Source organism: Episyrphus balteatus, chromosome 2, assembly GCF_945859705.1.
Source record: "Episyrphus balteatus chromosome 2, idEpiBalt1.1, whole genome shotgun sequence".
NCBI classification, from domain to species: domain Eukaryota; kingdom Metazoa; phylum Arthropoda; class Insecta; order Diptera; family Syrphidae; genus Episyrphus; species Episyrphus balteatus.
In genome coordinates, this window is record NC_079135.1 from 130,374,544 (window position 1) to 130,399,253 (window position 24,710).

At 31.3% G+C, this 24,710-nt stretch overlaps 2 protein-coding genes and 1 long non-coding RNA gene across 4 annotated transcripts in view; 1 reads left to right on the plus strand and 2 right to left on the minus strand.

Annotated features, from left to right (window-relative positions):
* The window catches only part of LOC129909227 (U3 small nucleolar RNA-associated protein 6 homolog), a 172,381-nt gene that overhangs the window by 135,116 nt on the left and 12,555 nt on the right, over positions 1–24,710 (plus strand). The window contains exons 2-3 of one of the 2 annotated variants that reach the window (XM_055986272.1): positions 22,058–22,257; positions 22,334–22,637. In XM_055986272.1, the coding sequence (XP_055842247.1) occupies positions 22,166–22,257; positions 22,334–22,637 (396 nt within the window). In that variant the 5' untranslated portion in view covers positions 22,058–22,165. Of the gene's footprint in view, positions 1–22,005; positions 22,258–22,333; positions 22,638–24,710 lie in introns of those variants that run through there. The other variant, XM_055986270.1, reaches the window with a different exon arrangement.
* Positions 10,289–18,294, minus strand: LOC129909228 (zinc finger protein 189-like). The gene is made up of 4 exons (XM_055986273.1): positions 18,061–18,294; positions 17,523–18,002; positions 11,019–11,425; positions 10,289–10,967 (listed from the first exon to the last, which is right to left on the minus strand). The coding sequence occupies exons 1-4, from the start codon at positions 18,169–18,171 to the stop codon at positions 10,304–10,306; spliced, it is 1,662 nt and encodes a 553-aa protein (XP_055842248.1). The 5' UTR covers positions 18,172–18,294; the 3' UTR covers positions 10,289–10,303.
* Positions 21,276–21,807, minus strand: LOC129909239 (uncharacterized). The gene is made up of 2 exons (XR_008771426.1): positions 21,511–21,807; positions 21,276–21,449 (listed from the first exon to the last, which is right to left on the minus strand). It is a non-coding gene; the product is annotated as an uncharacterized LOC129909239 (long non-coding RNA).

Genomic DNA, 24,710 nt, shown 5'->3' on the forward strand with positions numbered 1-24,710 from the left:
TAAGCACACTTAGGGCCAGTTTGTTAACAGTCGATTATAATAATATAATATTACACCGTGTTATCTTTTAATCAAGGATTATTCCATAGAAAAATCTTTGATTAAAAGATAATCGAGTATGAACAAACCGGCCCTTAGTATTCTCGCTATATCTCTAGTTATAAATGACCAATCTAAACAAAAGAACCAGCAGTTAAACGGTGAATAAATAAGCAAGAAACATTAAAATAACTTTTCTGTGTCATTTCAGATGTTTAAAGGCAATGTATGAAAAAATTTTTAAAGAATCGATTTAAAAAAAAAATTTGGCAAAAAAAGAAAAGTGGAAGAAAAAATCAAAATTATTTGAATCCTCCAAAATTAAAATATTATATGATGTGTAGTATACATAAGGTGACCATCCGTCCCGGTTTACCCGGGACTGTCCCGTATTTCCATAGCTTGTCCCGGATTTTTATTTAAGAAACCCGGGACGTATAAGTGTCCCGTGTTTTGAAATTTGTCCCGTGATTGTCCCGTATTTGTAAATTCTCTAAATTTTTTATTCAATTATAATTACTTTTTAAAGAAAGCAGTGGTTGGAAAATAAATTTTTTTTTAATTTTCCGGATAAAATCATTAGTTTTAAGATTTTGCGTCTATTGCTTAGTTCCAGCTTAAAAAGCTGCACCAGAAAAAGTTTCTTTTCTCGAATAATGAACAACATATGGAAGAGTTAAGAACCCAGATAAATTTCAAAACTTTTAAAGACATGCTAAAAGTCGAATTAAAGATTACACAACTTACAACTTCAAAATCGTTTTAAATAAAACTAAAAAGTTAAAAACCAGCTCTCACGATTTTGATAAAGAAAATTTTTTTTAGAAGTTATTTTCAACAGTAGGTACCTACTTATTACAAAACCGTTTTCTTCAATTTTGACTTGCTTGTTAACGACTTAAATGATTTCAATGAAAATGTTCCATTAAAACCGTTTAAGAAATTTAGGCTTCAAAATTAGGAATAGTTTATGAAAATTCATTTTAAAAAATATAATTTTTTTTAATCAATGTTTTCAAAACGATGCAACTAATTTTTTATCTGTCCCGGGTTTCGCTCCAAGAAATATGGTCACCGTAAGTATATAGTACACGTAATAAGGTAATATCTTCCGAACGTTGTCTGTCAGATCGGCCTTTAATTTTTATATTTGAATCGCAGTAAACAGGAAATTTGTTTTTGTTTTAATTTATAAAATGTCTTTTAAAAAAAATTATAAATAGAAAAATAACACATTTTCTTTGTGCTTCTTGTCGGAAAATGGTCAAATATTGTTTAAAAAAATTCGTTAAATGGTGAAATATTGTTAAAAAATAGTTGTGTGTTTTATCCGGTTTTTGTGCGTTTTTCGTCGGTAATTTAAAAGTGAAAAAAATTGACATAGTCTCAAATTTGTCAAATTTGACGATCAATTTTACAACGTTCGGAAGATATTACCTTATGTGTACTATCACAAAACATATCATTTATGCCTTTTTTAAAAGAATAAATAATGTGATTTTTGCAGAGCAAAAATAACAATAAAATTCAGAGTATACTGTAATACAGTATTACTGTATAGTGTATACTATTACTTTATTGAAAAAGTAGTTCAAACGTTCAAAGCAGCTTCAAGTACTAAGTAGTAGATTAATGTGCCCAAAGGAACGCTACTATTCACCAAGAGACCCCTACCAAGTAAGATTACAAAATAATATCAAAGTGAAATTCCAAGCCATGATCATTGAGATATTTAATAAATAAAATGCACGACTGGGTCGCTCTTATAGTTAAAGTTGCTTAAATTTTTAAGACTTTTTATATAGAAACTAGCTGACCCGGCGGACTTCGTTCCGCCATTTCTTGTATTTATTTCTAATTTTCGACTCTGTAATTAGTTAATTTTCAAATGAAAAAGAGGATCAAAACTTGAAAAGTTCATAAAATGAGTTTAAAAATGTTAACTGTTCAACTTTTAGCAAAAGTGGTCTATGCAAAATACTCTTGCATGCGCATGATTGAAACCTATATTTCCTATAAGTTTGAGATTTTTTGCAGACTTTAAAAAATTCCAAAAAAATAAAAGACTACTCAAAAATGTCCCTAAAAATTAGGTTGTTTTTCAAAAATTTTTATTTAAAAATACAGGGCCTATGAAAAAAATCCGTTTTAGACCCCTAATTTTTTTTTTAATATCTTTCTCATGGTGTAACTCATTTAAAAAAAAGTCAACTCTTTACGACTTACCGTTTAGAAAATAGCCTCTTTTTTCAATGTCGTGTTACCCCTATTTACCCTATAAAATCTTAAATTTTTTTTTGCCTTAACCTTCTCCTCTTATACCTCTTTGATAAAAAAAAAAATTAAGAAAATAAGTCAGCCGGTGTGGCCGGTTAGCGAACGTACACAAAAACAAACTTTAATATATTATATAATAGATTTGGAAAAAAAAATTAAATTCGTTTTAAAAAAAAAAATTTAATTAAATCAGAAATTAAGTTGCCCTCCAAAACAAGTATGCAGTTTTGATTGATATATTAACATGCATTTTTAGAAAAAAAAATCAAAATCGTTAGAGCCGTTTTTTTTAAACTAATTTTTTATAAATAATTTTTTGGAAAAAAAGTTTTAAAATAAAATTGCCATTTTGTAGAAATCACTAATCTACATCTAAAAACAAAATTTCAAAAAAATTCAATGTTCCGTTTTCGAAAATTTGATTTTTTTTTTTTTTAATTTTCAATTTTTTTTTTTTAAATAAAAAAATTATTTTTTTGGAAATATTATTTTTGCGTTATATTTAAATTATATAAATACTTCTTTACAAAAAGTTTCGTTGAAATCGAATAAGCAGTTTCGGATCCAATCAGATAAAAAAAAAAAAAAAAACCGTTCTATGGCAGGTACCGTTAATAATGATTTTCAAAAAAAAAATTTTTTCGAAATAGAGTTTATCTTAAAACTTATATTTGAATTTTTTAAACAAAATCGTTGGAGCCGTTTTTGAGCAATTTCAACTTAACTAAAATCGGTATATGACAAGTACCGTTATTTTTGGTCCAAAAAAATTCATTCCAAAAACCCCTCTGGAGAGTCTCCAAAAAATGCTACATACCAAGTTTGAAGTCAATCGGTCCATCCGTTTAGGCTGTAGCTTCTTATACATACAGACAGACAGACAGACTGACAGACAGACAGACGGACTTCCGGGACCCATTTTTTTGGCATTCTCTACCATCGTAATGTCATGGAAAAATGTTATCTCAACTTTTTTTTTGTACGAATGCATAACTTGATATTTAGTACCTATATCGCAAGTAAAAAGATACCAACAATAAAATTTTATATTTTCTTACTTTTTGTTATATCATAAGAAACGTAGCTTGCCAGAATGAGGAAGAAATTTATAAATTTTTAAATATAGTGGTACACTAGGGTGTATGCGTAACTTTTTTATATAACTTCAGCTTGACCCATTTGTTTGAAAATCCAATAAAAATGTCATTCCAAACATAAAAACCATGGTTCCAATTATCCATCGTTTCAAAAGGTTGTCCTGCGAAAAAAACACACCTAGTTTTTTTGGTATTGCTACCCGTATCCGCAGATGTAGTTAAAAGCAACGATAAGAATAGAAGCTAAAGAAGAGAAGCTAAATCCAGCTGCGGATACAGTTTTATACAAAGTATACTACCTACTTTCTTTTTTCTTTAACCTTAATGTGTGCATATCTATAATTGTTTTTCAATGCTATTTGTGGAATTCTACTGCGGAAAGCCCTGTCAAAAAATACACCTACTATCTTAAAAACTAATTCATCATTTCCTAAACTATTCAACGTTGGTGATTTTAAACTCACTTTCTTCAATAAAACCTTACACTTATATGCAACTTAAGAAAGCTTTTTCATAAAATTACTTTGCTATTCATTTTAAATATGTTCAAACATTTATCTTTCCCTTTACCCAAAAAGTTACACTCAAAAAGTTTAGATTCAAACTCTACATTGAAGTGTTTAAAATTTTCCATTCGATACGGAAACAAATTTATTACTTTTCCGTATCATAAAAGTAGACCCTACGGATATACAAAAATATCGCTTTGTTGTATTCAATGTTGCTAATCTGAACACATAAATCCTCTCAAAATATCTATACCTCCTGGAACTCTTTCATATAAATCATGATGTAAATATGGTACAATTTTCGATATCCATTCCACACAACAAAACGGAAGGATTAATTTTAACGTCTAGAAAAGAGCAATGGCCCCATTAATGCATCATGAGTGCTTGATGGTATCCGTATCAGGTTGTAAAAGTCCTTTAAATTTTTGGAAAGGAAATGATTTAAATGACCAGAGATGAATCATTTTATACATAGATATTATTCTAAGGCAAGAGAAAAAAAAAACATTGTTTTGTATTTTTAAAGTCGAATTTCAATTGTTCCCTATTTTCTTCCTAACAAAGAAAAATTCAAAATATTCCAATTATCCCTCGAACCCATTTAATGGCTAATTAAATCCTTCTCATTCTCTTAACTCCCCCACTCTAATCCAAACGGATATTAAATGACTTTATAAAGGTTTTAAGACCAGTAAAGTTACTGAACCCATCTTTTGCTTCCTTTTCACACTTATTTCAATCTCACCTCAAATCAGTTAGATTTCGAGATGAAGACATCTTCCCTTCTCTCCTTTTGAAACTTTCACAATAGATTCTTATTTGAATTCCTGCGGTTATCCTTGAATGAAACTTATAAAAGTCATTTCATTCCGCATTTATATTCAATTTGGCTGTTTTGTTCTGTTGTTGGTGTTTTTTGCTGTCATTTTTTTGGGGGAGTTGGAAATTATTCGAATTGTTAGCTGCTTGGCGATCCGTAAAGCTGAATGATTTCATTAATTTTAAGCGATGGGCTATTATTCCCATTCTTACGGTTGAGTCGATGAAAGATTCACAGGATATATCTAAGGCAATTCGTAGGATTACGTCTTTGACCTCAATTTAACTCGCTTCTTTTGGCAAAGCATATGGCTTCAAAAAAACTCGTATATGTCCTTCAAACTTGCCATTACTGGCACTCAATTCCAAAGTCGTCAATTTATCTCTTCTAATATAAAAAAATTATGTCACCATTACCGAATCCTCAGGAGGGATGGATGCGCTTAGAATAGGAATGACTTTTGACAGGACAATCCTTTTCCGTAATAAATGGGAAATGGCTGCGGGTTTCTGATACGTTTACAAAAAACACATAAATACTCTCAAATAGGTCAGGTTCGATTTGCATACCCACACACTTGGTCTCCATAAATCATACTTTGAAAGCTGAGGGTAAAGTCCCCAAGTTGTAGGGTTTGGGGGTGTGTTTTAAACTCACACAGTTCAGAGATGCAAATATTTTCCCTTGACTAAGCTCCATAATAGAAGTCTCAATTTTGTCTTTCTTCCTTGCTGTTGTGTATTCTCAATGACAAGGAGAGTGTAGGTACCTACTCGCTATGTGGTTGGAATGGAATAATCTCGTTAGTGGTAATTGGAAAATTTGTATGACTTTCCATAGAGGACTCGTAATAGACGTGATAGTTTGAATCTGTGATTTTTTTTCAACAAAGTCATATAGCAGAGCAATGAAGCGACTCGAAGACCCAAGGCAATAATGCCTTGCGAACTCTGTCCCATACCCAAAAAAATTGTGTATGCCAAAAGCATAGTGGTAATTTTTCATTGGAATTTGCATGGTACGTGTGGTTTGGTGTGGTAGATGGTGCCATACGGCATAGAATGGCATAATGGCAGAGTGTACAAATGAAGCGATTGATTGCTTGTCGTGCTTGAAATAAAGGCATGATGTATTGATAGGTTTTGTTGATGGCATACTTTGGAGAAACAAGTTTAGGAAATGAAATGTCTTTCTTTTAAACTTTTACCATCGTGACAGCTATCAATCAAGGGTTAAAGAGGACTTTGATGGTAGTTTTTGGAAGGGTTCTTTGAGCATGAGAATACAATTATCATCTATTTCATAATTAATTTGAGATTTTTTGACATTTGGAGGGTTTCAAATTTAAAAGATTTGTATTTTTGACCATATAAAAATGATTTAAACGAGGAGGGTATACTTTTTACAAAATGCCCCGAGCTATTGCAAATAATAAATTTTAATTCAACTATTGTTGGTCGAAAAATACTTTTCAAACAAATGGAAAAACAAATTTCATAGGTCATTAATACACCTTGCGCAGTTAAACCATCAGTCAAAGGAAAGAATATAGCTTAAATTGTTATTTTTTATGATTTTTAAGTTCACTGGGGTGTATGAGTAATATTTTCTTTGCACAATTTACAACTCCTACTTTGAACCAGAATTTCGCTTCCTGTGTTGATTGATTTTTTTTTACAATTCTCTTACTTAAATAATGGTTATAGACCAGTGCCGATGCCTTCAAAAACATTAAAAAGTACAAAAAAATCATAGTTGGATGAAACCCATTGGAAAAGGAGGTGAATATGATAAACATTAGAGGAAAAATAAATTACGGGCGAACCAAGTTCGGGAAGTGGGTGGGTTGAGTTTTTAATGGTAAAAAATGGTATATCTCGATTTCCGGCAAAACTACAAATCCTATAGAAAAAAGTTGTATGGCAAAGTTGTAGGTAATAAAAAGATCTACAACTTTTGTATCAACAATTTTTTCACATAACCTCAAAATGTATGTGAAAAATTCAAAAAACCGAGTTTTTGGTTTTTTATTTTTATCTTTTTCAAAAAGAAAAATTTTTCTACGAAATTTGGTGAAAACTTACCTTATTATGTCCCAAATACACTGTAATTTATTTGATTAAAAATATTAATTTGTTTACCTTATTTTGACTTAAAACCAAAAAAACACCCTAATTTTCAATCGAAAATTCACGTGTCAAAATATCAGATTTTTTCAAAAAGTCGGTGAGCATTTTGTTCGTTAAAATGGCTATTTTCTGTTGGTGTAAAAAAAAATTTACATTAGTATACTATAGAACATGTTTTAGTAAAATTCAAAAAATGAAAAAAGCTTGAATTCGAAAAAATTTTTTTATCATTGCTCACAATTTTGGCCTATTTATTCAAATTTACACTTTAATTACTCAAAAAACGTAAGATTTCATGTAATATTGATAAATCTAACGTTTTTTGAGTAATTAAAGTGTAAATTTGAATAAATAGGCCAATTTGTTCGAATTCAAGTTTTTTCATTTTTTGAATTTTACTAAAACATGTTCTATAGTATACTAATGTATAATTTTTTTTTTACACCAACAGAAAATAGACATTTAAACGAACGAAATGCCCACCGACTTTTTGAAAAAATCTGATATTTTGACACGTGAATTTTCGATTGAAAATTAGGGTGTTTTTTTGGTTTTAAGTCAAAATAAGGTAAACAAATTAATATTTTTAATCAAATAAATTACAGTGTATTTGGGACATAATAAGGTAAGTTTTCACCAAATTTCGTAGAAAAATTTTTCTTTTTGAAAAAGATAAAAATAAAAAACCAAAAACTCGGTTTTTTGAATTTTTCACATACATTTTGAGGTTATGTGAAAAAATTGTTGATACAAAAGTTGTAGATCTTTTTATTACCTACAACTTTGCCATACAACTTTTTTCTATAGGATTTGTAGTTTTGCCGGAATTCGAGATATACCATTTTTTACCATTAAAAACTCAACCCACCCACTTCCCGAACTCGGCTCGCCCGTAATTTATTTTTCCTTTAATTTTCATCATATTCACCTCCTTTTCCAATGGGTTTAATTCTACTATGATTTTTTTTGGTTTCAAAAATTATCGACCCTGGTCTATTATTACTTATTAGTTAGAAAAAATTTAATTTATTTAAATTTTTTTATTTTGTGCAACATTTAAAATTCAAACTTCACTTTCTACTGAATCTTTGGACATCATCCTGAATAAGTATGTATGAATTGTCACAGATTAACTGTTAAAAACTTTCCCTGATAATGTTAAACAACAATAGATATGCACACATTAAGAAAAAAATAAAGTAGGTAATACTGGGACTATATGAGATAATAATCATCTTATTCTCAATTCACTGTACCAACAAAAAATCTTTCCTATCTTTCTATTCCTTCTAACTAGTGCCGTGCAGTTGCATTTAAAAGACCTTAGGTCTTACAGGCATATAGTTAAATTATTATTATATTGTTATTACTTTGTAAGAAAAACTCTATCCGCTGCTGGATTAAGCTTCTCTTCTTTAGCTTTTATTCTTATCGTTGTTTTTAACTACATCTCCGGATACGGATAGCAATGCCAAAATAACACAACTAATAACGTCTACTATACCCTTTAAAACGATTAATATTTTTTTTATTGAAACCATGGTTTTTATGTTTGGAATGACAATTTTATTGGGTTTTTTTAAACAAATGGGCTTAGCTAGCTATATAAAAAAAAAGTTACGCATACACCCTAGTGTACAACTAGAATTAAAAATCATTAAATTTCTTCCTCACTCTGGTAAGTTATGTTTCTTGTGATATAATAAAGTTTTACTTTAAAACTGCTTTCTGTAATCTTACTTGGTAGGTGTCACATTTATCTATTGCTTAGTACTTGAAGCTGCTTTGAACATTTGAACTTCTTTTTCAATAAAGTAATAGTAGTTGATAGCTACTTTAAGTACCTAGCAGTAGGTTAATATCTCCAAAGGCACGCAGCTAATAATAAAGATGAATTAGTTTCTTCGATCGTTCAAAAATCAAGCAGCCAAAGGACTAAATTCTTTGATATTTAATTTAAATCAAACAGCGGCAGCTTTTCTAAATCGAAATAAATCACATGCGACGGGACAATCAAGAGGATTGGAATAAAATGTCTTTATTCGGCAGGTTCAGAAAAGTTAAGGACTAAATACTAAGCCAAGTTTCGTGTCTCTGATTAGGTTTTAAAAAAAATTCTTCCAATTTAGGCAAAGAAAAATCTCCCTAACTCAATTTACTTCTCTACCTAAATTTTTATTCAAAAAATGACGTTGATATATTTACTCCCTAACGTTTCCTCAACGCCCATATTGTCTACATCGTTGAAATAATTGTCTGCGTAAGAAGATAGTCTCAAAATGAGCCAAAAATGGAAAATCAATTTCAAAATTAAGTCTATTACGCTGGGGAAGCGAAACTATAAATTCAATATAAAAATTAGCACAACGAAATTGTGAACGAAAAAATTCGCAAGGCTTTTCGTTCTCTTGTACGCAGCTCTGTGAGCGAAATTCATGTTTTGTATTTTATTTATTTATTTTTTTGAGATTATTCACACACAATTAATTATCCGAAATATTTTTCTTGATCGAAAATACCATATTTTTTAGGCTTCCTAGGTTTCTCCAAGAGAGCTTACAAATGTAAAAAAAAAAACCTATTCAAGGAAGGTGTATAAATTACTTTTGGAACAAATAATATTCTTGCAAACAAAGATTTACTTGGGCAAACATAAAAGAGTTTTCCTTTAAATTTTCATGTTATTTTTCAAGCACACACACATGTAGCTTGCGTTGACCCTTGATTAGTCACCGTTGTTTAGTTGTCCAAAGTAAAATATGTTTAATTTAAATAGTTGACGGCAGGTGCCAGAAGTTGAATATGTTTAAGCTTTCTAACAAATAATAAATAACCACCAAATGGAGCATCAGAACCGATTTTGTTGTTATTCTTTCATACCCAATCAAGTATATAATTAATTGTCAATTGGTACACTGGGGTGTAGGTGTAACTTTTTTTTAATTTTGTTTCTAGATTTGTTAGTAAAGGTTCAAAAAGGAAGAGAGAAATCGGTCAACGATATATAACTACTGAATGGACAAGTTACAAGTAAAATGTTCGAATTTGTAGAAGAAAGTACTTTTCACATTGCGTTCCAGGACTCAGGTTGTCGTTAAAATGGGTTGAGACGTTTGGTTAAAACATTTAGTCTGTTTCGTAATGGAAATAGAGTGCAAGTTTAACCATAAAACGATTGCCATATTTCTCTATGCATATTAAACCTGAGAAGTCAGAAACTTTTTTTTTTAGGCATCAACTTTCTTTTCTATTTTTGATAAACTCTAATAGTAGTCTAGACTCTATATCGATGCTATTCTTACCTTATAAGTTGTTTGAGTTAAGACTTCAGATAAATTAAATGCTTAAGGAACCCAAATTTCTTAACTATACATATAAAAACTATTTTTATTAATACTAATTAATACATCAATAGCATCTTTCCATCTTTTATTCAGAAACAATAATATCCTCCTCAAATCCTTCTGTATTCCGTTCAATAATATCATCGATGTATAAACTAATCTGCGAATCATGGAATTCCTCTCCAATTTCAATTCCATTCTTGTCCGATTCAGTCTGCTCATCACCTTCCTCATGAATCAATTTATGTCTCTTAAATTGACTAGACAGCAAAAATTTCTTTGGACAATTAATACAAACATAAGGCATCTCTCCCGAGTGTATTCGCAAATGGACAACCAAATTACTTCGCATAGCAAACGCTTTCTGACAAACATTACACACATGCCGCTTGTCTCCGGTATGAGTAAGCATGTGTGAGCTTAGATGCGATGTCTGTCGGAATGATAATCCACAGCTCTTGCAGGTATGTGGTCGCTTGTCTGTGTGCAGTAACTCGTGATTAGTTCTGGCACTTGTCGTCCGGAATGCTTTGTCACAAATACTGCACTTGAATGGCTTATCACCGGTATGCGTCCGCATATGGTTCAGATGGGTTGTACGATGACGTGAGATCTTGTCACATTGATCGCAGAGGTATATTTGTGATTTTGATTTGGATTTGGGTTTATCTTTTTTCGGTTTTTTGACTCGTACCGGTTTGTTTTTATGAACTCTCATGTGGTAATGTAGACTCTGATTGGTTTTGAATCTGTGAAAAGAAATTTTTAATACAATTTTTGAAAAAGTTTGGAAAACTCACTTCTTTTGGCAGATTTTACACTCGATTGTTCTTTGGTCAGTGTGCATGAACATGTGCATTTTTAGAATATCTGCTCTCCCAAAACTAGCTCCACATTCATAACATTGGAATTTTCTTTCCAATTTGTGTGCCGAACGCACATGACGCTCCATATTGCCCTGATTTGTGTAGCTTTTGTCACACTGGGAGCACGGGAAGGCTTTCTCTCCATCGGACTGATGGTTTTTCATGTGTTCGTCGAATCGAAATCGATGGACAAACCATTTGTCACAAACCTCACAATGGAAACGTTTTTTGTCCTTGTGTGGTTTTGTTTGTTTTTGGGATTTCGCAGAGGATTTCTCTTCAAAAAGAAGGCAGGTAATTATTCTTGGTTTGTTCTTTAGAGTTTGAGTATCAGGTTCCACCTGGAAATATGGCAATTAGGATCATCAAAAAGATTGGAATAGAAAACTGTTGAGATTCAATGCTAAGGCTTTTAAATAAAAGATTTCCAACATTCAGTGGCTTCTTTTTTGCTGACATTTGAAAATCTGGTTCACCAGCTCAAACTGGCTGAATGCAAAGTGGAAGAGAACGATATTATCCCTCAATTATTCCTTACGTTACCTGAACAATACGACCCATTGGTAACAGCTCTTAACAATTTGAATGAGAGGATGAAGAGTGAAGAGCCTAAACTCATAGAATGCCAGGAAGAAAAAGGTGTAAAAGATACTACACCATTTTCGAGTAAAATGAAAGGTTACAAACCAGAAAAGAAAGGTTACAACTACAACACCTGAATTGTGGTATGGATTCAAGTCTAATTTGAATAAGTTAAGGGTGTTTGGTTTTAAAGAGTTTATTTTTTGCAAAACTTTTTCCTGGAATCTGGAGCGCCAAACAAAACCCTTTTCAGAAGGAACGGACAATGCCAAAATACCAAAAAAGCAGCTTCATCAGATACAATCTACTATCAGAATGTAAACGGGTTAAGGACAAAGATCAATACGGTCTATAAAAATATAAATAACCTCCTTCATGGAATTATTGCTCTTACTGAAACTTGGTTGAACACCTCTTTTCTGAGCACTGAGCTTTTTGACGGGTCATATCAAATCTTTAGACGTGATAGACATAACGCAAATGATCTAGAAAAAGTTGGCGGCGGAATTTTGCTAGCTGTTAAAAACAATTATATCTGCACACTCGTTGACGATTTTACTTCTACAGACGCTGAAATAATAGCTATTAAAATAAAATTGGAAACTGGCTACCTATATATGTATAATCTGCACTTATATACCACCAAGCTCCAATAATAATGTATATGAAAAATATGTTGATTGCATTGAAATTATACACAATTTAATGGAACCAAACGACGAACTTTTGATTGTAGGCGATTTCAACTTCCCAAATTTGAACTGGATACAGCCAGACGATAGCAATATCTTATCTCCATCAAATTTATCATCTTCAAATGAATTTTCAGTCATCGACGGACTTACCTCATGCGAGTTAAATCAATATAATGGAATTCGTAACGCTTTTAATAAAATACTGGATCTTGTTTTCTTTACGGATTCAATAAACTCTGACATAGCTGTAACTCCGGCTAACACTATATTATTAAATGAAGATAGACATCGCCCAGCAATAGATATATCCTTCAACATGAACATGTGTAATGTATCCTTAAAATCAAATGTAAAACTTGAGTTCAATTTCAAAAAATGTAATTTTAATCTTCTAGTTAATTTGTTGTGTAATGTAAACTGGAATCAACTGTTTATTAACTGTAATGTGAATGAGATGTGTTTAAAATTCTATAACTTACTTTTTGAGTGCTTTTATAAAACGACACCTATAAGGAACAACTATATTAAATCTAACAACCCACCATGGTTTGATCATCGCATTAAAAACTTGAAAAATAGAAGAAATAAGGCTTGGCTAACTTTTAGTAACTCCAAGGATGTTGAAGATTATAGAATCTATTCTGAACTTAAAAATATGTTTACTGAATATTCGAATACCTTGTATTCAAACTATGTATTGAGGGTTGAGAGTGAATTAAAGCATAATCCAAAAAACTTTTGGAATTTTGTGAGTTCCAAAAAAAAACACAGACGATTACCCTAACTCTATGTCATTCAAAGACATAACTAGCCATGACTCCATCGAAATTTCAAATATGTTTGCTACCTTTTTCCAAGATGCTTATTTGGATTGTAATTCTAATGAACCTGTCAATTACTTCGCTCCGCAGCTAAATTACTCACATCTTACTTCCATAGATTTTACTATTCAAGAAGATTCAATTGCTCGAAATATATTTGATTTTGAAAATAGTTATAGTCCGGGTCCAGACGGTGTACCGTCATGTGTTTTAAAAAAATGTGCGTCCCAACTATCTTATCCCTTATGTTTGTTATTTAATACATCTATAAAATTTTCAGTTTTTTTCATATTGTGGAAAAGTGCTTACATTACAACAATTTATAAAAAAGGACTAAAAAATGATGTTAGCAACTACCGCCCCATCGCTAAACTATCTGTTATCCCAAAATTGTTTGAGTCTCTTATATGTAATGTCTTATCGTTTAACTGTAAATCGATTATTAGTGACAGTCAACATGGTTTCGTCCAAAATAAGTCTACCGTTACAAACTTGTTTTATTTCACTTCTTTTTGCATTGATTCATTTGAAAAACGGAAGCAGGTAGACTGTGTCTTTACCGATTTCAGTAAGGATTTTGACAAACTATGTCATAAAACTTTATTATTAAAACTAAGAGCCTTAGGTTTCAACGAAAATTTTTTTAATGTGGGTTGCATCTTATTTAGAAAATAGAAGTTATGCCGTTATTTTCCGTAGTGAATGTTCCAAACAATTTTATGTTAATTCTGGTGTTCCACAAGGAAGCCATTTAGGTCTCTTATTGTTCACTTTATATATAAACGATGTGACCACAATTATTAAAAAACTCTTCTCTCCTTATATATGCAGACGATATAAAAATATTTAAAGAAATATCTGCAGTTAGTGACTGTCTACAACTTCAAGAAGATCTACAAAACTTCAGGGAATGGTGCATTACAAACCGCTTATTTTTAAATGTTGACAAGTGTAAAATAATGAGTTTTACACGCAAAAAGAATTTAGTCTTGTATAATTACATGTTTGACTCTTGTCCATTAACTAGACCGTCCATTTTTTCTGACTTGGGGATTATACTTGACCCAAAACTAACATTCACTTATCACTATGATTATATTATTAATAAGGCTAATCGAATTCTAGGATTCGTCAAACGGTTCTCTCGTGATTTTCATGATCCATACGTTTTAAAACTATTATATGTGTCATTTGTTCGGCCTATACTCGAATATGGATGTGTTGTATGGTCACCATACTATTCAATACATATTGACAGAATAGAAGGTATTCAGAGAAGATTTATGCGTTTTTCTCTCCGGTTTCTACCATGGTCCCCCGAAATCTCACTACCTCCCTACAATCAAAGAGTTATGTTACTAAATTTCCCTCTACTCTCAAAGCATAGAGAATACTTACAGCTTTGTTACATCATTAAAATAATAAACGGTTCTATAACATCGCCATCAACTTTGGATCGTTTACATTTCAGTTTTAGCCAAGCTAACATAAGAAGACAAATACCTTTATGTCCATCTTTCAGTAGAGTAAATTATGGATTATATAGTCCTCTTAGGGCGATTTTGTTCACTATTGCTCAACTTGGAGCAAACTCTCAAGTTGACAAACTTGAGAGTTGACTTTAACTCGAGAGTTAAAACAAAAGTTGAGAATCTATTTTGTTCACTATTTTTTTCTTAACTCTCGAGTTTAAAAAACAAAAGTTGGCCAACTTTCAGTTTTGAAAATATCCCTGGGATATTTGTGACAGCAAAGACAAATAATGTCAGTTTATAATCATCTTTTTATGTTTTTGTCATCAGTTAGAATTTTAATTAAGTTTGTGTTTTATTTTTGGTGTTCAAAATGTCGAAGATTTTTTATTAGTCCGATTGTACGTGCGCGCCGTTTTTCAAGAATTTCAAATTCAAATCATTTGATTGATTTGATAAAATTATATTATTTGTATGGCTGTCAGTAATATAAAATGCGGAGTAATTGAAATAAATGTAACTGGATAGATGTGAATAGCGTCGGAAATGGTCTTTAGCACCAGAAAAAAATGGTTTTTTTCACAAAGAAATGTCTAAATTTGAAGGTTTTAATAAATGTACATTTTAATAATATGTACATAAGAAAATAAATAATGCAATTCTTTCTCTTTAAATTTGTCTTTGTTTTCGTTTTGTTTTTGCATCATATTTTTTTCTATGAATTTGTTCTTTTCCATGAGCAACATTTTATATCGATACCACTAAAAAGAAAATGTTATTTTTCGATTTTTTCCTTCGGAACATTAATTTTTATCACAATAACTGCCAACAAAATTTTGACAGAAAAATAAAAAAATAATAATTTTAAAGCAAACTCTCAAGTTTGGTCGGCAAACTTCTACTTTTTCCGGAAGTTGAGAAAACCGAAAGTTTATAAACTCTCGAGTTGAGAATCGAAAGTTAAAAACGTCAACTTTGAGTAAACAAAACAAAATCCAGAAGTTGAAGATAAAAATCCTCAAGTTATGCTCAACTTCTAGTGAACAAAATCACCCTTAATCAGTTGATTTCAGTATTCAATAAATACTACTTTGTGATCTCTTCTGTTAATAATACAGTAAAATAAGGAGAAAAAAGGGGTAAATCTCGGAATGAATGTTAGTAGAAATTTTTTTTGCTCAATATCTTTCTTTTGCCATTCTATAACATATCTCAAAAGTCTAGAAAAATCTCATGTCCGCTTGTCGCGATTTCAAGGTCAAATCGCGAAATGGAGATTTTCAAAATTAGCAAAAATAGGCTATGGTATTATATACACATATGATACATGATTTCAAGGTATTTTTTAATACTGATTCCAAAAAATCTAAAATCAAGACAATCTGACGTCTCTGGAAAAAGTTATACCTGTTTTTCATCTGTCAACTCATATTATTATAACAGTTGCAAACTTACTGCCGACAAACCCTTAAAAGTTATGGTAGATGAACCAAATTTTGCATGAAGATTTTAGAATCCATCATTATTAAAAATCAAAACAATCCATTACAAAAAATATATATACCTACGAAATAATGGTATTTTTTTATGGAGCGGCAAATTTTAGGATATGCACTAAAGAAGATTCTTGTTCATCTAAGGAATAAGTGCTAATAGGCTAATTTTTTCATTTTAATCTTTGTTTGGATATTCTTTAACTACCCTCAAAAATCTAAAAAAATCTCATGTCCGCAAGTCCTAATTTTCTTGGTTTGAAAATAAGGTGCAGATTTTAAAAGATTGAAAAACTTCACTTCAGATATTTGTGTCAGATCAACATGAATAAGGTGCATTACTTTTCAGGGATGGTCAGGTTGACTTGTTTGTGAGTTTTGTTGGAATAAGTGTTAAAAAATACCTTTAAATCATGTCGCTTATGTTGGTATACATATACAAATTTAAACTTTTCTTATTAATTTTTTAAAATATGCCCCTAATTTTCAAACCAAGAAAATTAGGACTTGCAGACATGAGATTTTTTAGATTTTTGAGGGTAGTTAAAGAATATCCAAACAAAGATTAAAATGAAAAAATTAGCCTATTTGCACTTATTCCTAAGATGAACAAGAATCTTCTTTAGTGCATATCCTAAAATTTGCCGCTCCATCAAAAAATACCATTATTTCGTAGGTATATATATTTTTTGTAATTGATTGTTTTGATTTTTAATAATGATGGATCTAAAATCTTCATGCAAAATTTGGTTCATCTACCATAACTTTTAAGGGTTTTTCGGCAGTAAGTTTGCAACTGTTATAATAATATGAGTTGACAGATGAAAAACAGGTATAACTTTTTCCAGAGACGTCAGATTGTCTTGATTTTTTGGAATCAGCATTAAAAAATACCTTGAAATCATGTATCATATGTGTATATAATACCATAGCCTATTTTTGCTAATTTTGAAAATCTCCATTTCGCGATTTGACCTTGAAATCGCGACAAGCGGACATGAGATTTTTCTAGACTTTTGAGATATGTTATAGAATGGCAAAAGGAAGATATTTGGCAAAAAAAATTTCTACTAACATTCATTCCGAGGTTAAACCCTTATTTGACTGGATAATAATGATAATTTTAAAAGCATAAAATTCAAACAAATCTTTTTTAATATACGAGAATGTAATGTAAATTTAAGATGTACTAGTTTTAAGATATATAATAAGTTGTTTAACGTTAGTCCTTAACGCATTAAATAAATAAATAAAAACTTTTATTTGGAAACCTAATAGCCTTTTTGACTAGATGAGATAATTTTGCTTAATTACCTACCTCATTTAGGCTCAAGTGAAAACAGTCTATAAACATTTAATCTGAATAAAAACAAACCTCAGCTGGCTCTATATTCGATTCATCTTGAGTCTCCAACACTTCTTCAAATACCTCCGCGATATTCTGTTCGACTGGTTCAATGACAATGCCATCATCAGTAACCTCTTCAGGTTCATGATATTCGTTCTTTTCTTCGACCCATGTCAGTTCTTCTACTATATCATGAACTATGACTTCCTCCTCGTCACCAGATTCTGAGACTCTGTCAATCAAACTTTCTGGTTTGTCGAAATCTTCATCATCATTTATCCAGATTTCCTCATCACAAAACTCTTCCACCATCTCGCTGTTGTCATCATCTTCAGAATTAATGACACTCTCATCAACCACTGAATAAGGCTCAATTGTGGTAAGAAGAAGATCTTGTCTAAGTTTCTTTTCGGTTTCTTCGCCGCGTTTTCGCAGACGATAAGAAAAGGCCAAACCATTCTCGCATTCGTGGCAAACAAATTTTGGCAAACAATCATTGGCATCGATCTGAGAAATTTTTAATGGATTTAGATGGTTAAAGGAAGGGCTTGTGGACAGTACTCACTTGGATATTTGCACATAGTCGAATCTGTTCTACAAGTTCATCGTTTCCTTGAGTGAAAATGTTTTTCAAGTCGCTTGTTGTGCCACAAATGCGACAAACTTCTAAATTCATTTTGATTTAGGTTTTTGGTGGCAGGGTTTTATAAACACTTCATACAGGAAAATGATAAAGAAAGAAGATTTTTGGAAGAAAATCCTATTTTCAAGGAAGTTTCTTTTCTCCTGTTGCTTGATTTGTGTATTTTTTTTTTTTTTTTTCAAAATCAACAAAAATATCCGGAAAATGTTTGACAAGTACAACAAAAAAAAATGACGTTTTATATGTGTCAATTTGGATGAACACTAACACAGGGTGATACCGTTGAAAATAATTTATTTTATTTTCATTTTCCAATTGCAATTGAGATTTTTATAAAAACAAAACTGGCTAATTTTATCTCGTGGTTCACCAACTTTTATCTTTTGAATTCGGTGGTAAAGTTGAGGTTTAGCACTGGTGCAAGGTTCACCTATGTGAAAATAGCCAGATCCATGCTTGAACCGAAGTTGACCCGCATCTAATCCATCGCAATTGACCGGCTTAAATTCTTGATCCGAGGCTGAACTACGTTTGTACAACTTGCATTTATTGACATTGAACCAAAGCCTAAATTAATTTCTAGGCTCAATTGGAAGCACTGTTTTAAAGATTTGATGGGTTCGACGATGGTTGACGCATATTTTGCCTGGATAAACCGTGAACAACAAATAAATCTCAGCATAGATTTTAGAAGAGAAAAAATGCTGAGGTAACACAATTTCGACATTTTTTGTTGTTTGTCTATTGCTAGCATGGTATAAGAAAAGAAGGTATAATCACGCGAAGAAAAGTGTGTATAGAGAACTGTCAGATGAAAGAAAAAAAAATGGCTAAGTTTTTGACAGCTGCCCCATTGAAATTGTTGTTGTTAACAAATTTGTCTTGGAAATTGTTGTTGCTTTTGACTTTGCCAAATATTAAACATCAAAAACTTAGGGCGATTTTATTCAGTCGAAGTTGAATATAACTTTAGGATTTTTAGTTTCAACTTGGGACTTTGGTTTTATTCACTGAAAGTTGAAGCTATCAAATGTCAAATACTAAATCTAAAGTTTATCAACTTTCGATTTTCTCAACTCTCGAAAATATGAGAAGTTTGCCGAGCAAACTTGAGATTTAAGTTCAAAATGTCATTTATTTATATTTATTTTTGTGTCAAAAGTTTTTTCAGTTTTAAAAAATACCTAAAAATTATTGTTGTCAACATTTCATTACCTACCCAATGTTCTGGATATTCAAAATGATGGAACTGATGCGTTTGGAGTGTTTTCAAGAAAGCCAAAAAATATTTTGTGTTCATAAAAACGTGTCGTAAATCTCTTTTTTTTTTCGTTTTGAGAGTACATATATTAAAAAAAAAAGAATCGCATAATATTTCATTTTTTGTAGAGATAATGTACATATGTATGTACATTGTACATATGTGTATGTATGTGTTTTGATTAAAGATTAAAAATAAATAAAAAATAATGTGTTTGGCAAAAATTGATGTTTTTTTCTTGTTGAGTTTTTACTCCCCAAAATAAAATTTGGTTTGGATATCTTCTTGAGGTCTTGGAAAATCTTCTTTCATTCATTTATTCAAAAAAAAAAAAAAAAACTAACTTCAATTGGAATGACATATATGTAGTATTCAAAATACAATTGAAATTGGCAGATTTCTTTATTAATTGTCACAAAAATCCTAGGGATATTTTTAAAACGACAAGTTTGTCAACTTTTGGTTTGAAACTGGGATGTTGAGAAAAAAAAACTATTGAATAAAACAAACATTCAACTTAAGATTCAAATATCGAGTTGGGGTCAACTCTGAAGCTTGCGAACTTCAGAGTTTTTCCAAAGTTGAGTAATAGTGAATAAAATCGCCCTTATTACTTCGTATACCATCCCTTCAAGCAAACAGGTCCGACCTCGGTCCGAATCCGTTCCGCCTGAGGCGGAGCTGAGTCCGACTTCGGATCAGAAACTGGTCCGAAGGCGGCTCAAATTAGTATGGAAATTCCCAAGTAACAATTTTACTTGCATAAGGTCCATTTTCTTCGATTCGTCAAGCTATAGTTTGTATAAGTTTAGTTTAAGGCTTACTTACGCAAATCATCCATTTTGGAAACAAATGAGGTCTCCTTAAGGCTATCTGGAAGTGTAAATATAAGTTAAAGAAGACCATCATAAGACCTGTTTGAACCGTTTTAAAGAAGCCTTCTATTTTCAAGTGACAGAAGGCTTTCATAAGACCTGTTCCAAGAGGTTCTTGTAAGTATGCAATGTTTCATCTCTCAAGTATGCAATGTTTTTCACCAATAAGTATGCAAAGCTTTTATCCTGCAGATATGCAATGTTTGTAACAATTTAGAAAAAAACATTGCATTTTTATGTGAGGTTTCAATTAGCTCCCTTTTTGCCACTCATCTTTAATATTCGAGTATGGTCTACTGGTAAGGTGCTGGCTTGGTATGCAGAGGTACGTGGGATCGATTCCTGGCGGGGCCATTTGTGAAATTTAAAAAAAATGTGTTCTTTTTCAATTAAAATTAAATTCTTCCCATTTCAGAACGACAGGAAAAGCATTGACATGACCAAAAAAGAAGAAAAAACGAAATAGAAAAAAATTAAAAGAAAAAAAAAATTAAATCTTTTTTTTTATTCATAAATTCAACATCTTATAACAACCTCCATAAGGCCTTATTATAACATCCAATGCAAATGATAGTTTCCTTAGCGAAGCTATAGTTTCCATAAAATGTTTCATTGTTTTGTAAAAAGGCCTGCATAAGGTCGTTTTACGCTGTTCGTCACAAGCTATTAGCTTGTGGATTGCCTGTGGAGGAAGGTCTTGGGGAAATTCGGTAATGTGCGCCAAAATGATTTGCATAAGACTTGTCCTTCTTCTTAAACAAGTACAAAAATAGCTTGCATTGACCCTTATGAAGCTAAATTGTTACTTGGGTTATAATCACCGCGAAGTCGATTGCATATGTATTGGTGTGGTGAAAATCTCCATTCCGAGAAAACGGAGCCGAAGGCGGACCTGAGCCGGAGCAGCGAAAACCTACCAGAAAGAGGAATAAGAAAGGGATGACATTTCGCATTTGCGACCAAAAAAAGAACAAGATTTATTTTTTTTTTCACTGAAACTGTTTTATTTTTTATTTTATTTTGGCAAACGAAATTTTCACAATAAATACAATATAAAATACAATACATTTTTTTTCATTTTATTTCATTTGATGCTGCTGCTGTTGTTGGTGTTTTTTAGATTACCAATCGCATGTTTCACCTTCTAGATTTTTCTTCATCATTAGAGATTACATCTACAACACAAGAAGAAACAACATTTTAACCCAAACACTTTGAGCGATATATACAACATACCTTTTTTTGTTTCCATATTGTTTATAATTTGATATTGTTTATAATTATACTAATATTATAATAACAACGACACGAGACACGACGCGACGCGACTATACACTTCAACGAAACATAACAAAATGACGCTTTTGCTCTTGTTGGCTATGTCTGTTTCACTTTTTTTTCCATTTCTCACTTTCCACCACGATTCTCGTTCGACTTTGTGTTCATACACAAAAAGTTGCAAGTGTGTGAGTGCAACCCCGCGTTTCTCGGTCGGAGGTCGGACTGTCTTTTCTGGACTCCGTTTTCTTGCTTGAAGGGATGTATTGCTTAATTATCAAAACTTTACTCAGATATTTCACCCATATTTATATAGAATTTACTTGCTTGTTAGAATTTGCTCATGTGACTGCAGAGTTACTCCAATGAAATTGCACTACCTTATCGACCACACAAAAGAGACTCGAAATTCTATTTTTTTGTTTGTTTGTTTGTTTGTTTTTTTTTTTGTAGGTACATAATTTTGTGTTTTTGTTTTTATCTTCTTCCCGTTATCCGTTCCCAGCAACAGTAGAGAAATTGAATACAGAAAATTGGAAAATTTATTTCATTTTTTAAAACAAACAAAACATAAATTATATTTCATTTGGTTTTAAAAAGCAAAACCTTAAATATGGCTGAAATTGTTGGCTGTTATCAGGAACGAACAATTCCTGAATATGAATATATTCGAAAACATAAAGTAATGACTGAAGAAAGATTGAGGTAGGTTACAACTATACTCACAAATCTTGTTTTTTTTTTTTTTAAACAAAATTTATTTCCCTTTAAAACTACATAGATCTATAATAAAAACTCGAGAAAACTATCAATATAAATTAACCAAAAATCATAGAACCCTTCGAGATTACGGGACATATGTTGTTTTCGAGAAGAAACTTCACGAAATGGTCAAGCAAATGGAAAGAAATCGAAACGAAGAATTTTCCGGTCTCAAGCAAGCCTTGGCTAATCGGATTGTTCGTCTTTATAAGGAAGCAATTCGTTTCTATCCGAATGAGGGTCGTTTACTTGATGCATATTTAAAGTTTTGCAAATTTAATTTTCCATCCGAAGTACCGAATGCATTTGAAACGATTATTCAGGTAAGAATTTTAATGAAAAAAAAAAACTATTCCATACTCATTTGAAAAACTGTAGACTTTCATAGTGGGTTGTGATTGTGAGCGGCACATATTGATTTTTCATTTCTGTATTAAACAATTTATGGGGGTGGGGGAGGTAGTGTCGGTATTCTATTGACAAGTAGGTATTCCTTAAAAGGTGATTTATTTTGAAAAAGGGATTAAAGCTTTATCTACATATTGGCTCAAAAAACTATATAAAGGCCATAGCCGTATTTAGGGGGGGGGGGGGGGGGGTTGGGTGTTAAACCCCCCCGAAATTTTTTTTCAGAAAATCAAAAGATACCTATATTAGAAACATATACAAGTCTAATATATGCAGCATATATATATGTTTTTGTATTTTAGTGATTTGATTACCTATATGAAAATCTCCCTTAAAATCACTACCAATTTTGCATCGTTGCAGAAGCTGTCGATGAAGTTTGTATAAAGGAAAACAAAAATTGTTTGGTCCATTACAAAGAGTTTTTATCTCTTTGACCATTTCCTTAAGCACTATGTTAACACCTTAAAATGCTCTTTTAAGTACCCTTTAAATACCACAAGTACTTATGCAGGGTTTTTGGTGCCGAGACTAAACTATGATTTTTCAAAGGGTTTCGGTGGCCGAACTGGAATCCAAAGACGGAATTATTCGATCACATCTCGTTTTTGAAATATTACCCTTAAATCTATTTAAATCTTTCAGACATCTTTTCTACTGTCCGAGATATCTTCAGTTGCTTATTACCCACTTTTGTTCTATGTTAAACTTAAATCCAGTATGTAAGCGAAAATAAATGTATCGATTTATTCAGAGACTGTAGTACCTACCAACGCTAGGAAATAACCTCGAAAACTGGTAAAAAGCGGGATTTTCGATTTTCTAACGGGAATATCTCAAAAACGCGATGTGATAGAATTTTTCTGAGTTCGGATTCGAGCTCAGCACATAAAAAACCTTTAGAAAAGTATATCTTGGTTTCTGTAACAAAAACCTTGTTGGCCATACTCAAAATAAAAAAATGCAATTATACTTTTGCAATGGAAGAAAAACTTGTTTTTATTTCTAAAAATTATAAGAGAAAGTAACGGGACATTTTGTTCTTCTCAATATTCTTGTTTTTTGATCCCCTTTAATAAAAAAAATAGTAGGGTGTCGCTGCAATACTCGGTTTTATATAAATAGCATTTTTATATGGTGCTATTATACTTTTGCAAAGCACTGTATTTACAACATTTCGTTATTCTTTTGTTTCAAATTATAAAATTAAACAATTTCAGTTTATTGTTAAATTTCAAAGTGAAGTATAACACTGGTCAACAAAATTAAACTTCTTTTTTGTTACAGAAACCAGGGTATACTCTTCTATAGGTTTTTTGTGTGCTGAACTCGAAACCGAAGTCAGAAAAATTCGATCACATCACGTTTTTGAGATATTCCCGTTAGAAAATCGAAAATGCCGCCTTTTACCAGTTTTCAGGGTTATTTTTTTAGCGTTTACTTATTTTTTTTAAATTGAATTTGTAACATTTTCTAAAAGAATTAAGTTTTGTCTCTCTAAATCCGTTTAAATCTTTTAAATATCTATTTTCTTCCTCGAGAAATCATAACATGAAATCAAAGCGTTTGGGGCATCTCATATTTATTTGCTTTTAATAGCAAATATCGAAAAGTTCTGTACCAATCGCTTTCAAATTTTGACACAATTCTTTTAGAAACTGTTACAAATTTAATTTAAAAAAAAAAAATAAGTAAACGCTAAAAAATAACTTTGAAAACTGGTAAAAATCGGCATTTTCGATTTTCTAACGGGAATATCTCCAAAACGTGATGTGATAGAATTTTTCTGACTTCGGATTCGAGCTCAGCCTATAGAAAAGTATACCCTGGTTTCTGTAACAAAAACCTTGTTGACCAGTGTAATTAGCTCATGTCAAACAACTTGGATTATTTAAAATTTTGGTTTTTAAGTATTGCTAATTTCATTTAGAACTCAATAGATAGAATGTACCTGTCAATTTTGTGCTACAAAATTTCAGTGCAAGAAA

Excerpts from the sequence above, each read along its gene's own strand:
- LOC129909228 (XM_055986273.1), bottom strand. The coding sequence starts at position 18,171 with ATGAATTTAGAAGTTTGTCGCATTTGTGGCACAACAAGCGACTTGAAA. Across the intron at positions 11,426-17,522 it reads CGAATATAGAGCCAGCTGAG|GTGGAACCTGATACTCAAAC; the intron begins GTTTGTTTTTAT and ends CCATATTTCCAG. Across the intron at positions 10,968-11,018 it reads TGTAAAATCTGCCAAAAGAA|ATTCAAAACCAATCAGAGTC; the intron begins GTGAGTTTTCCA and ends TTCTTTTCACAG.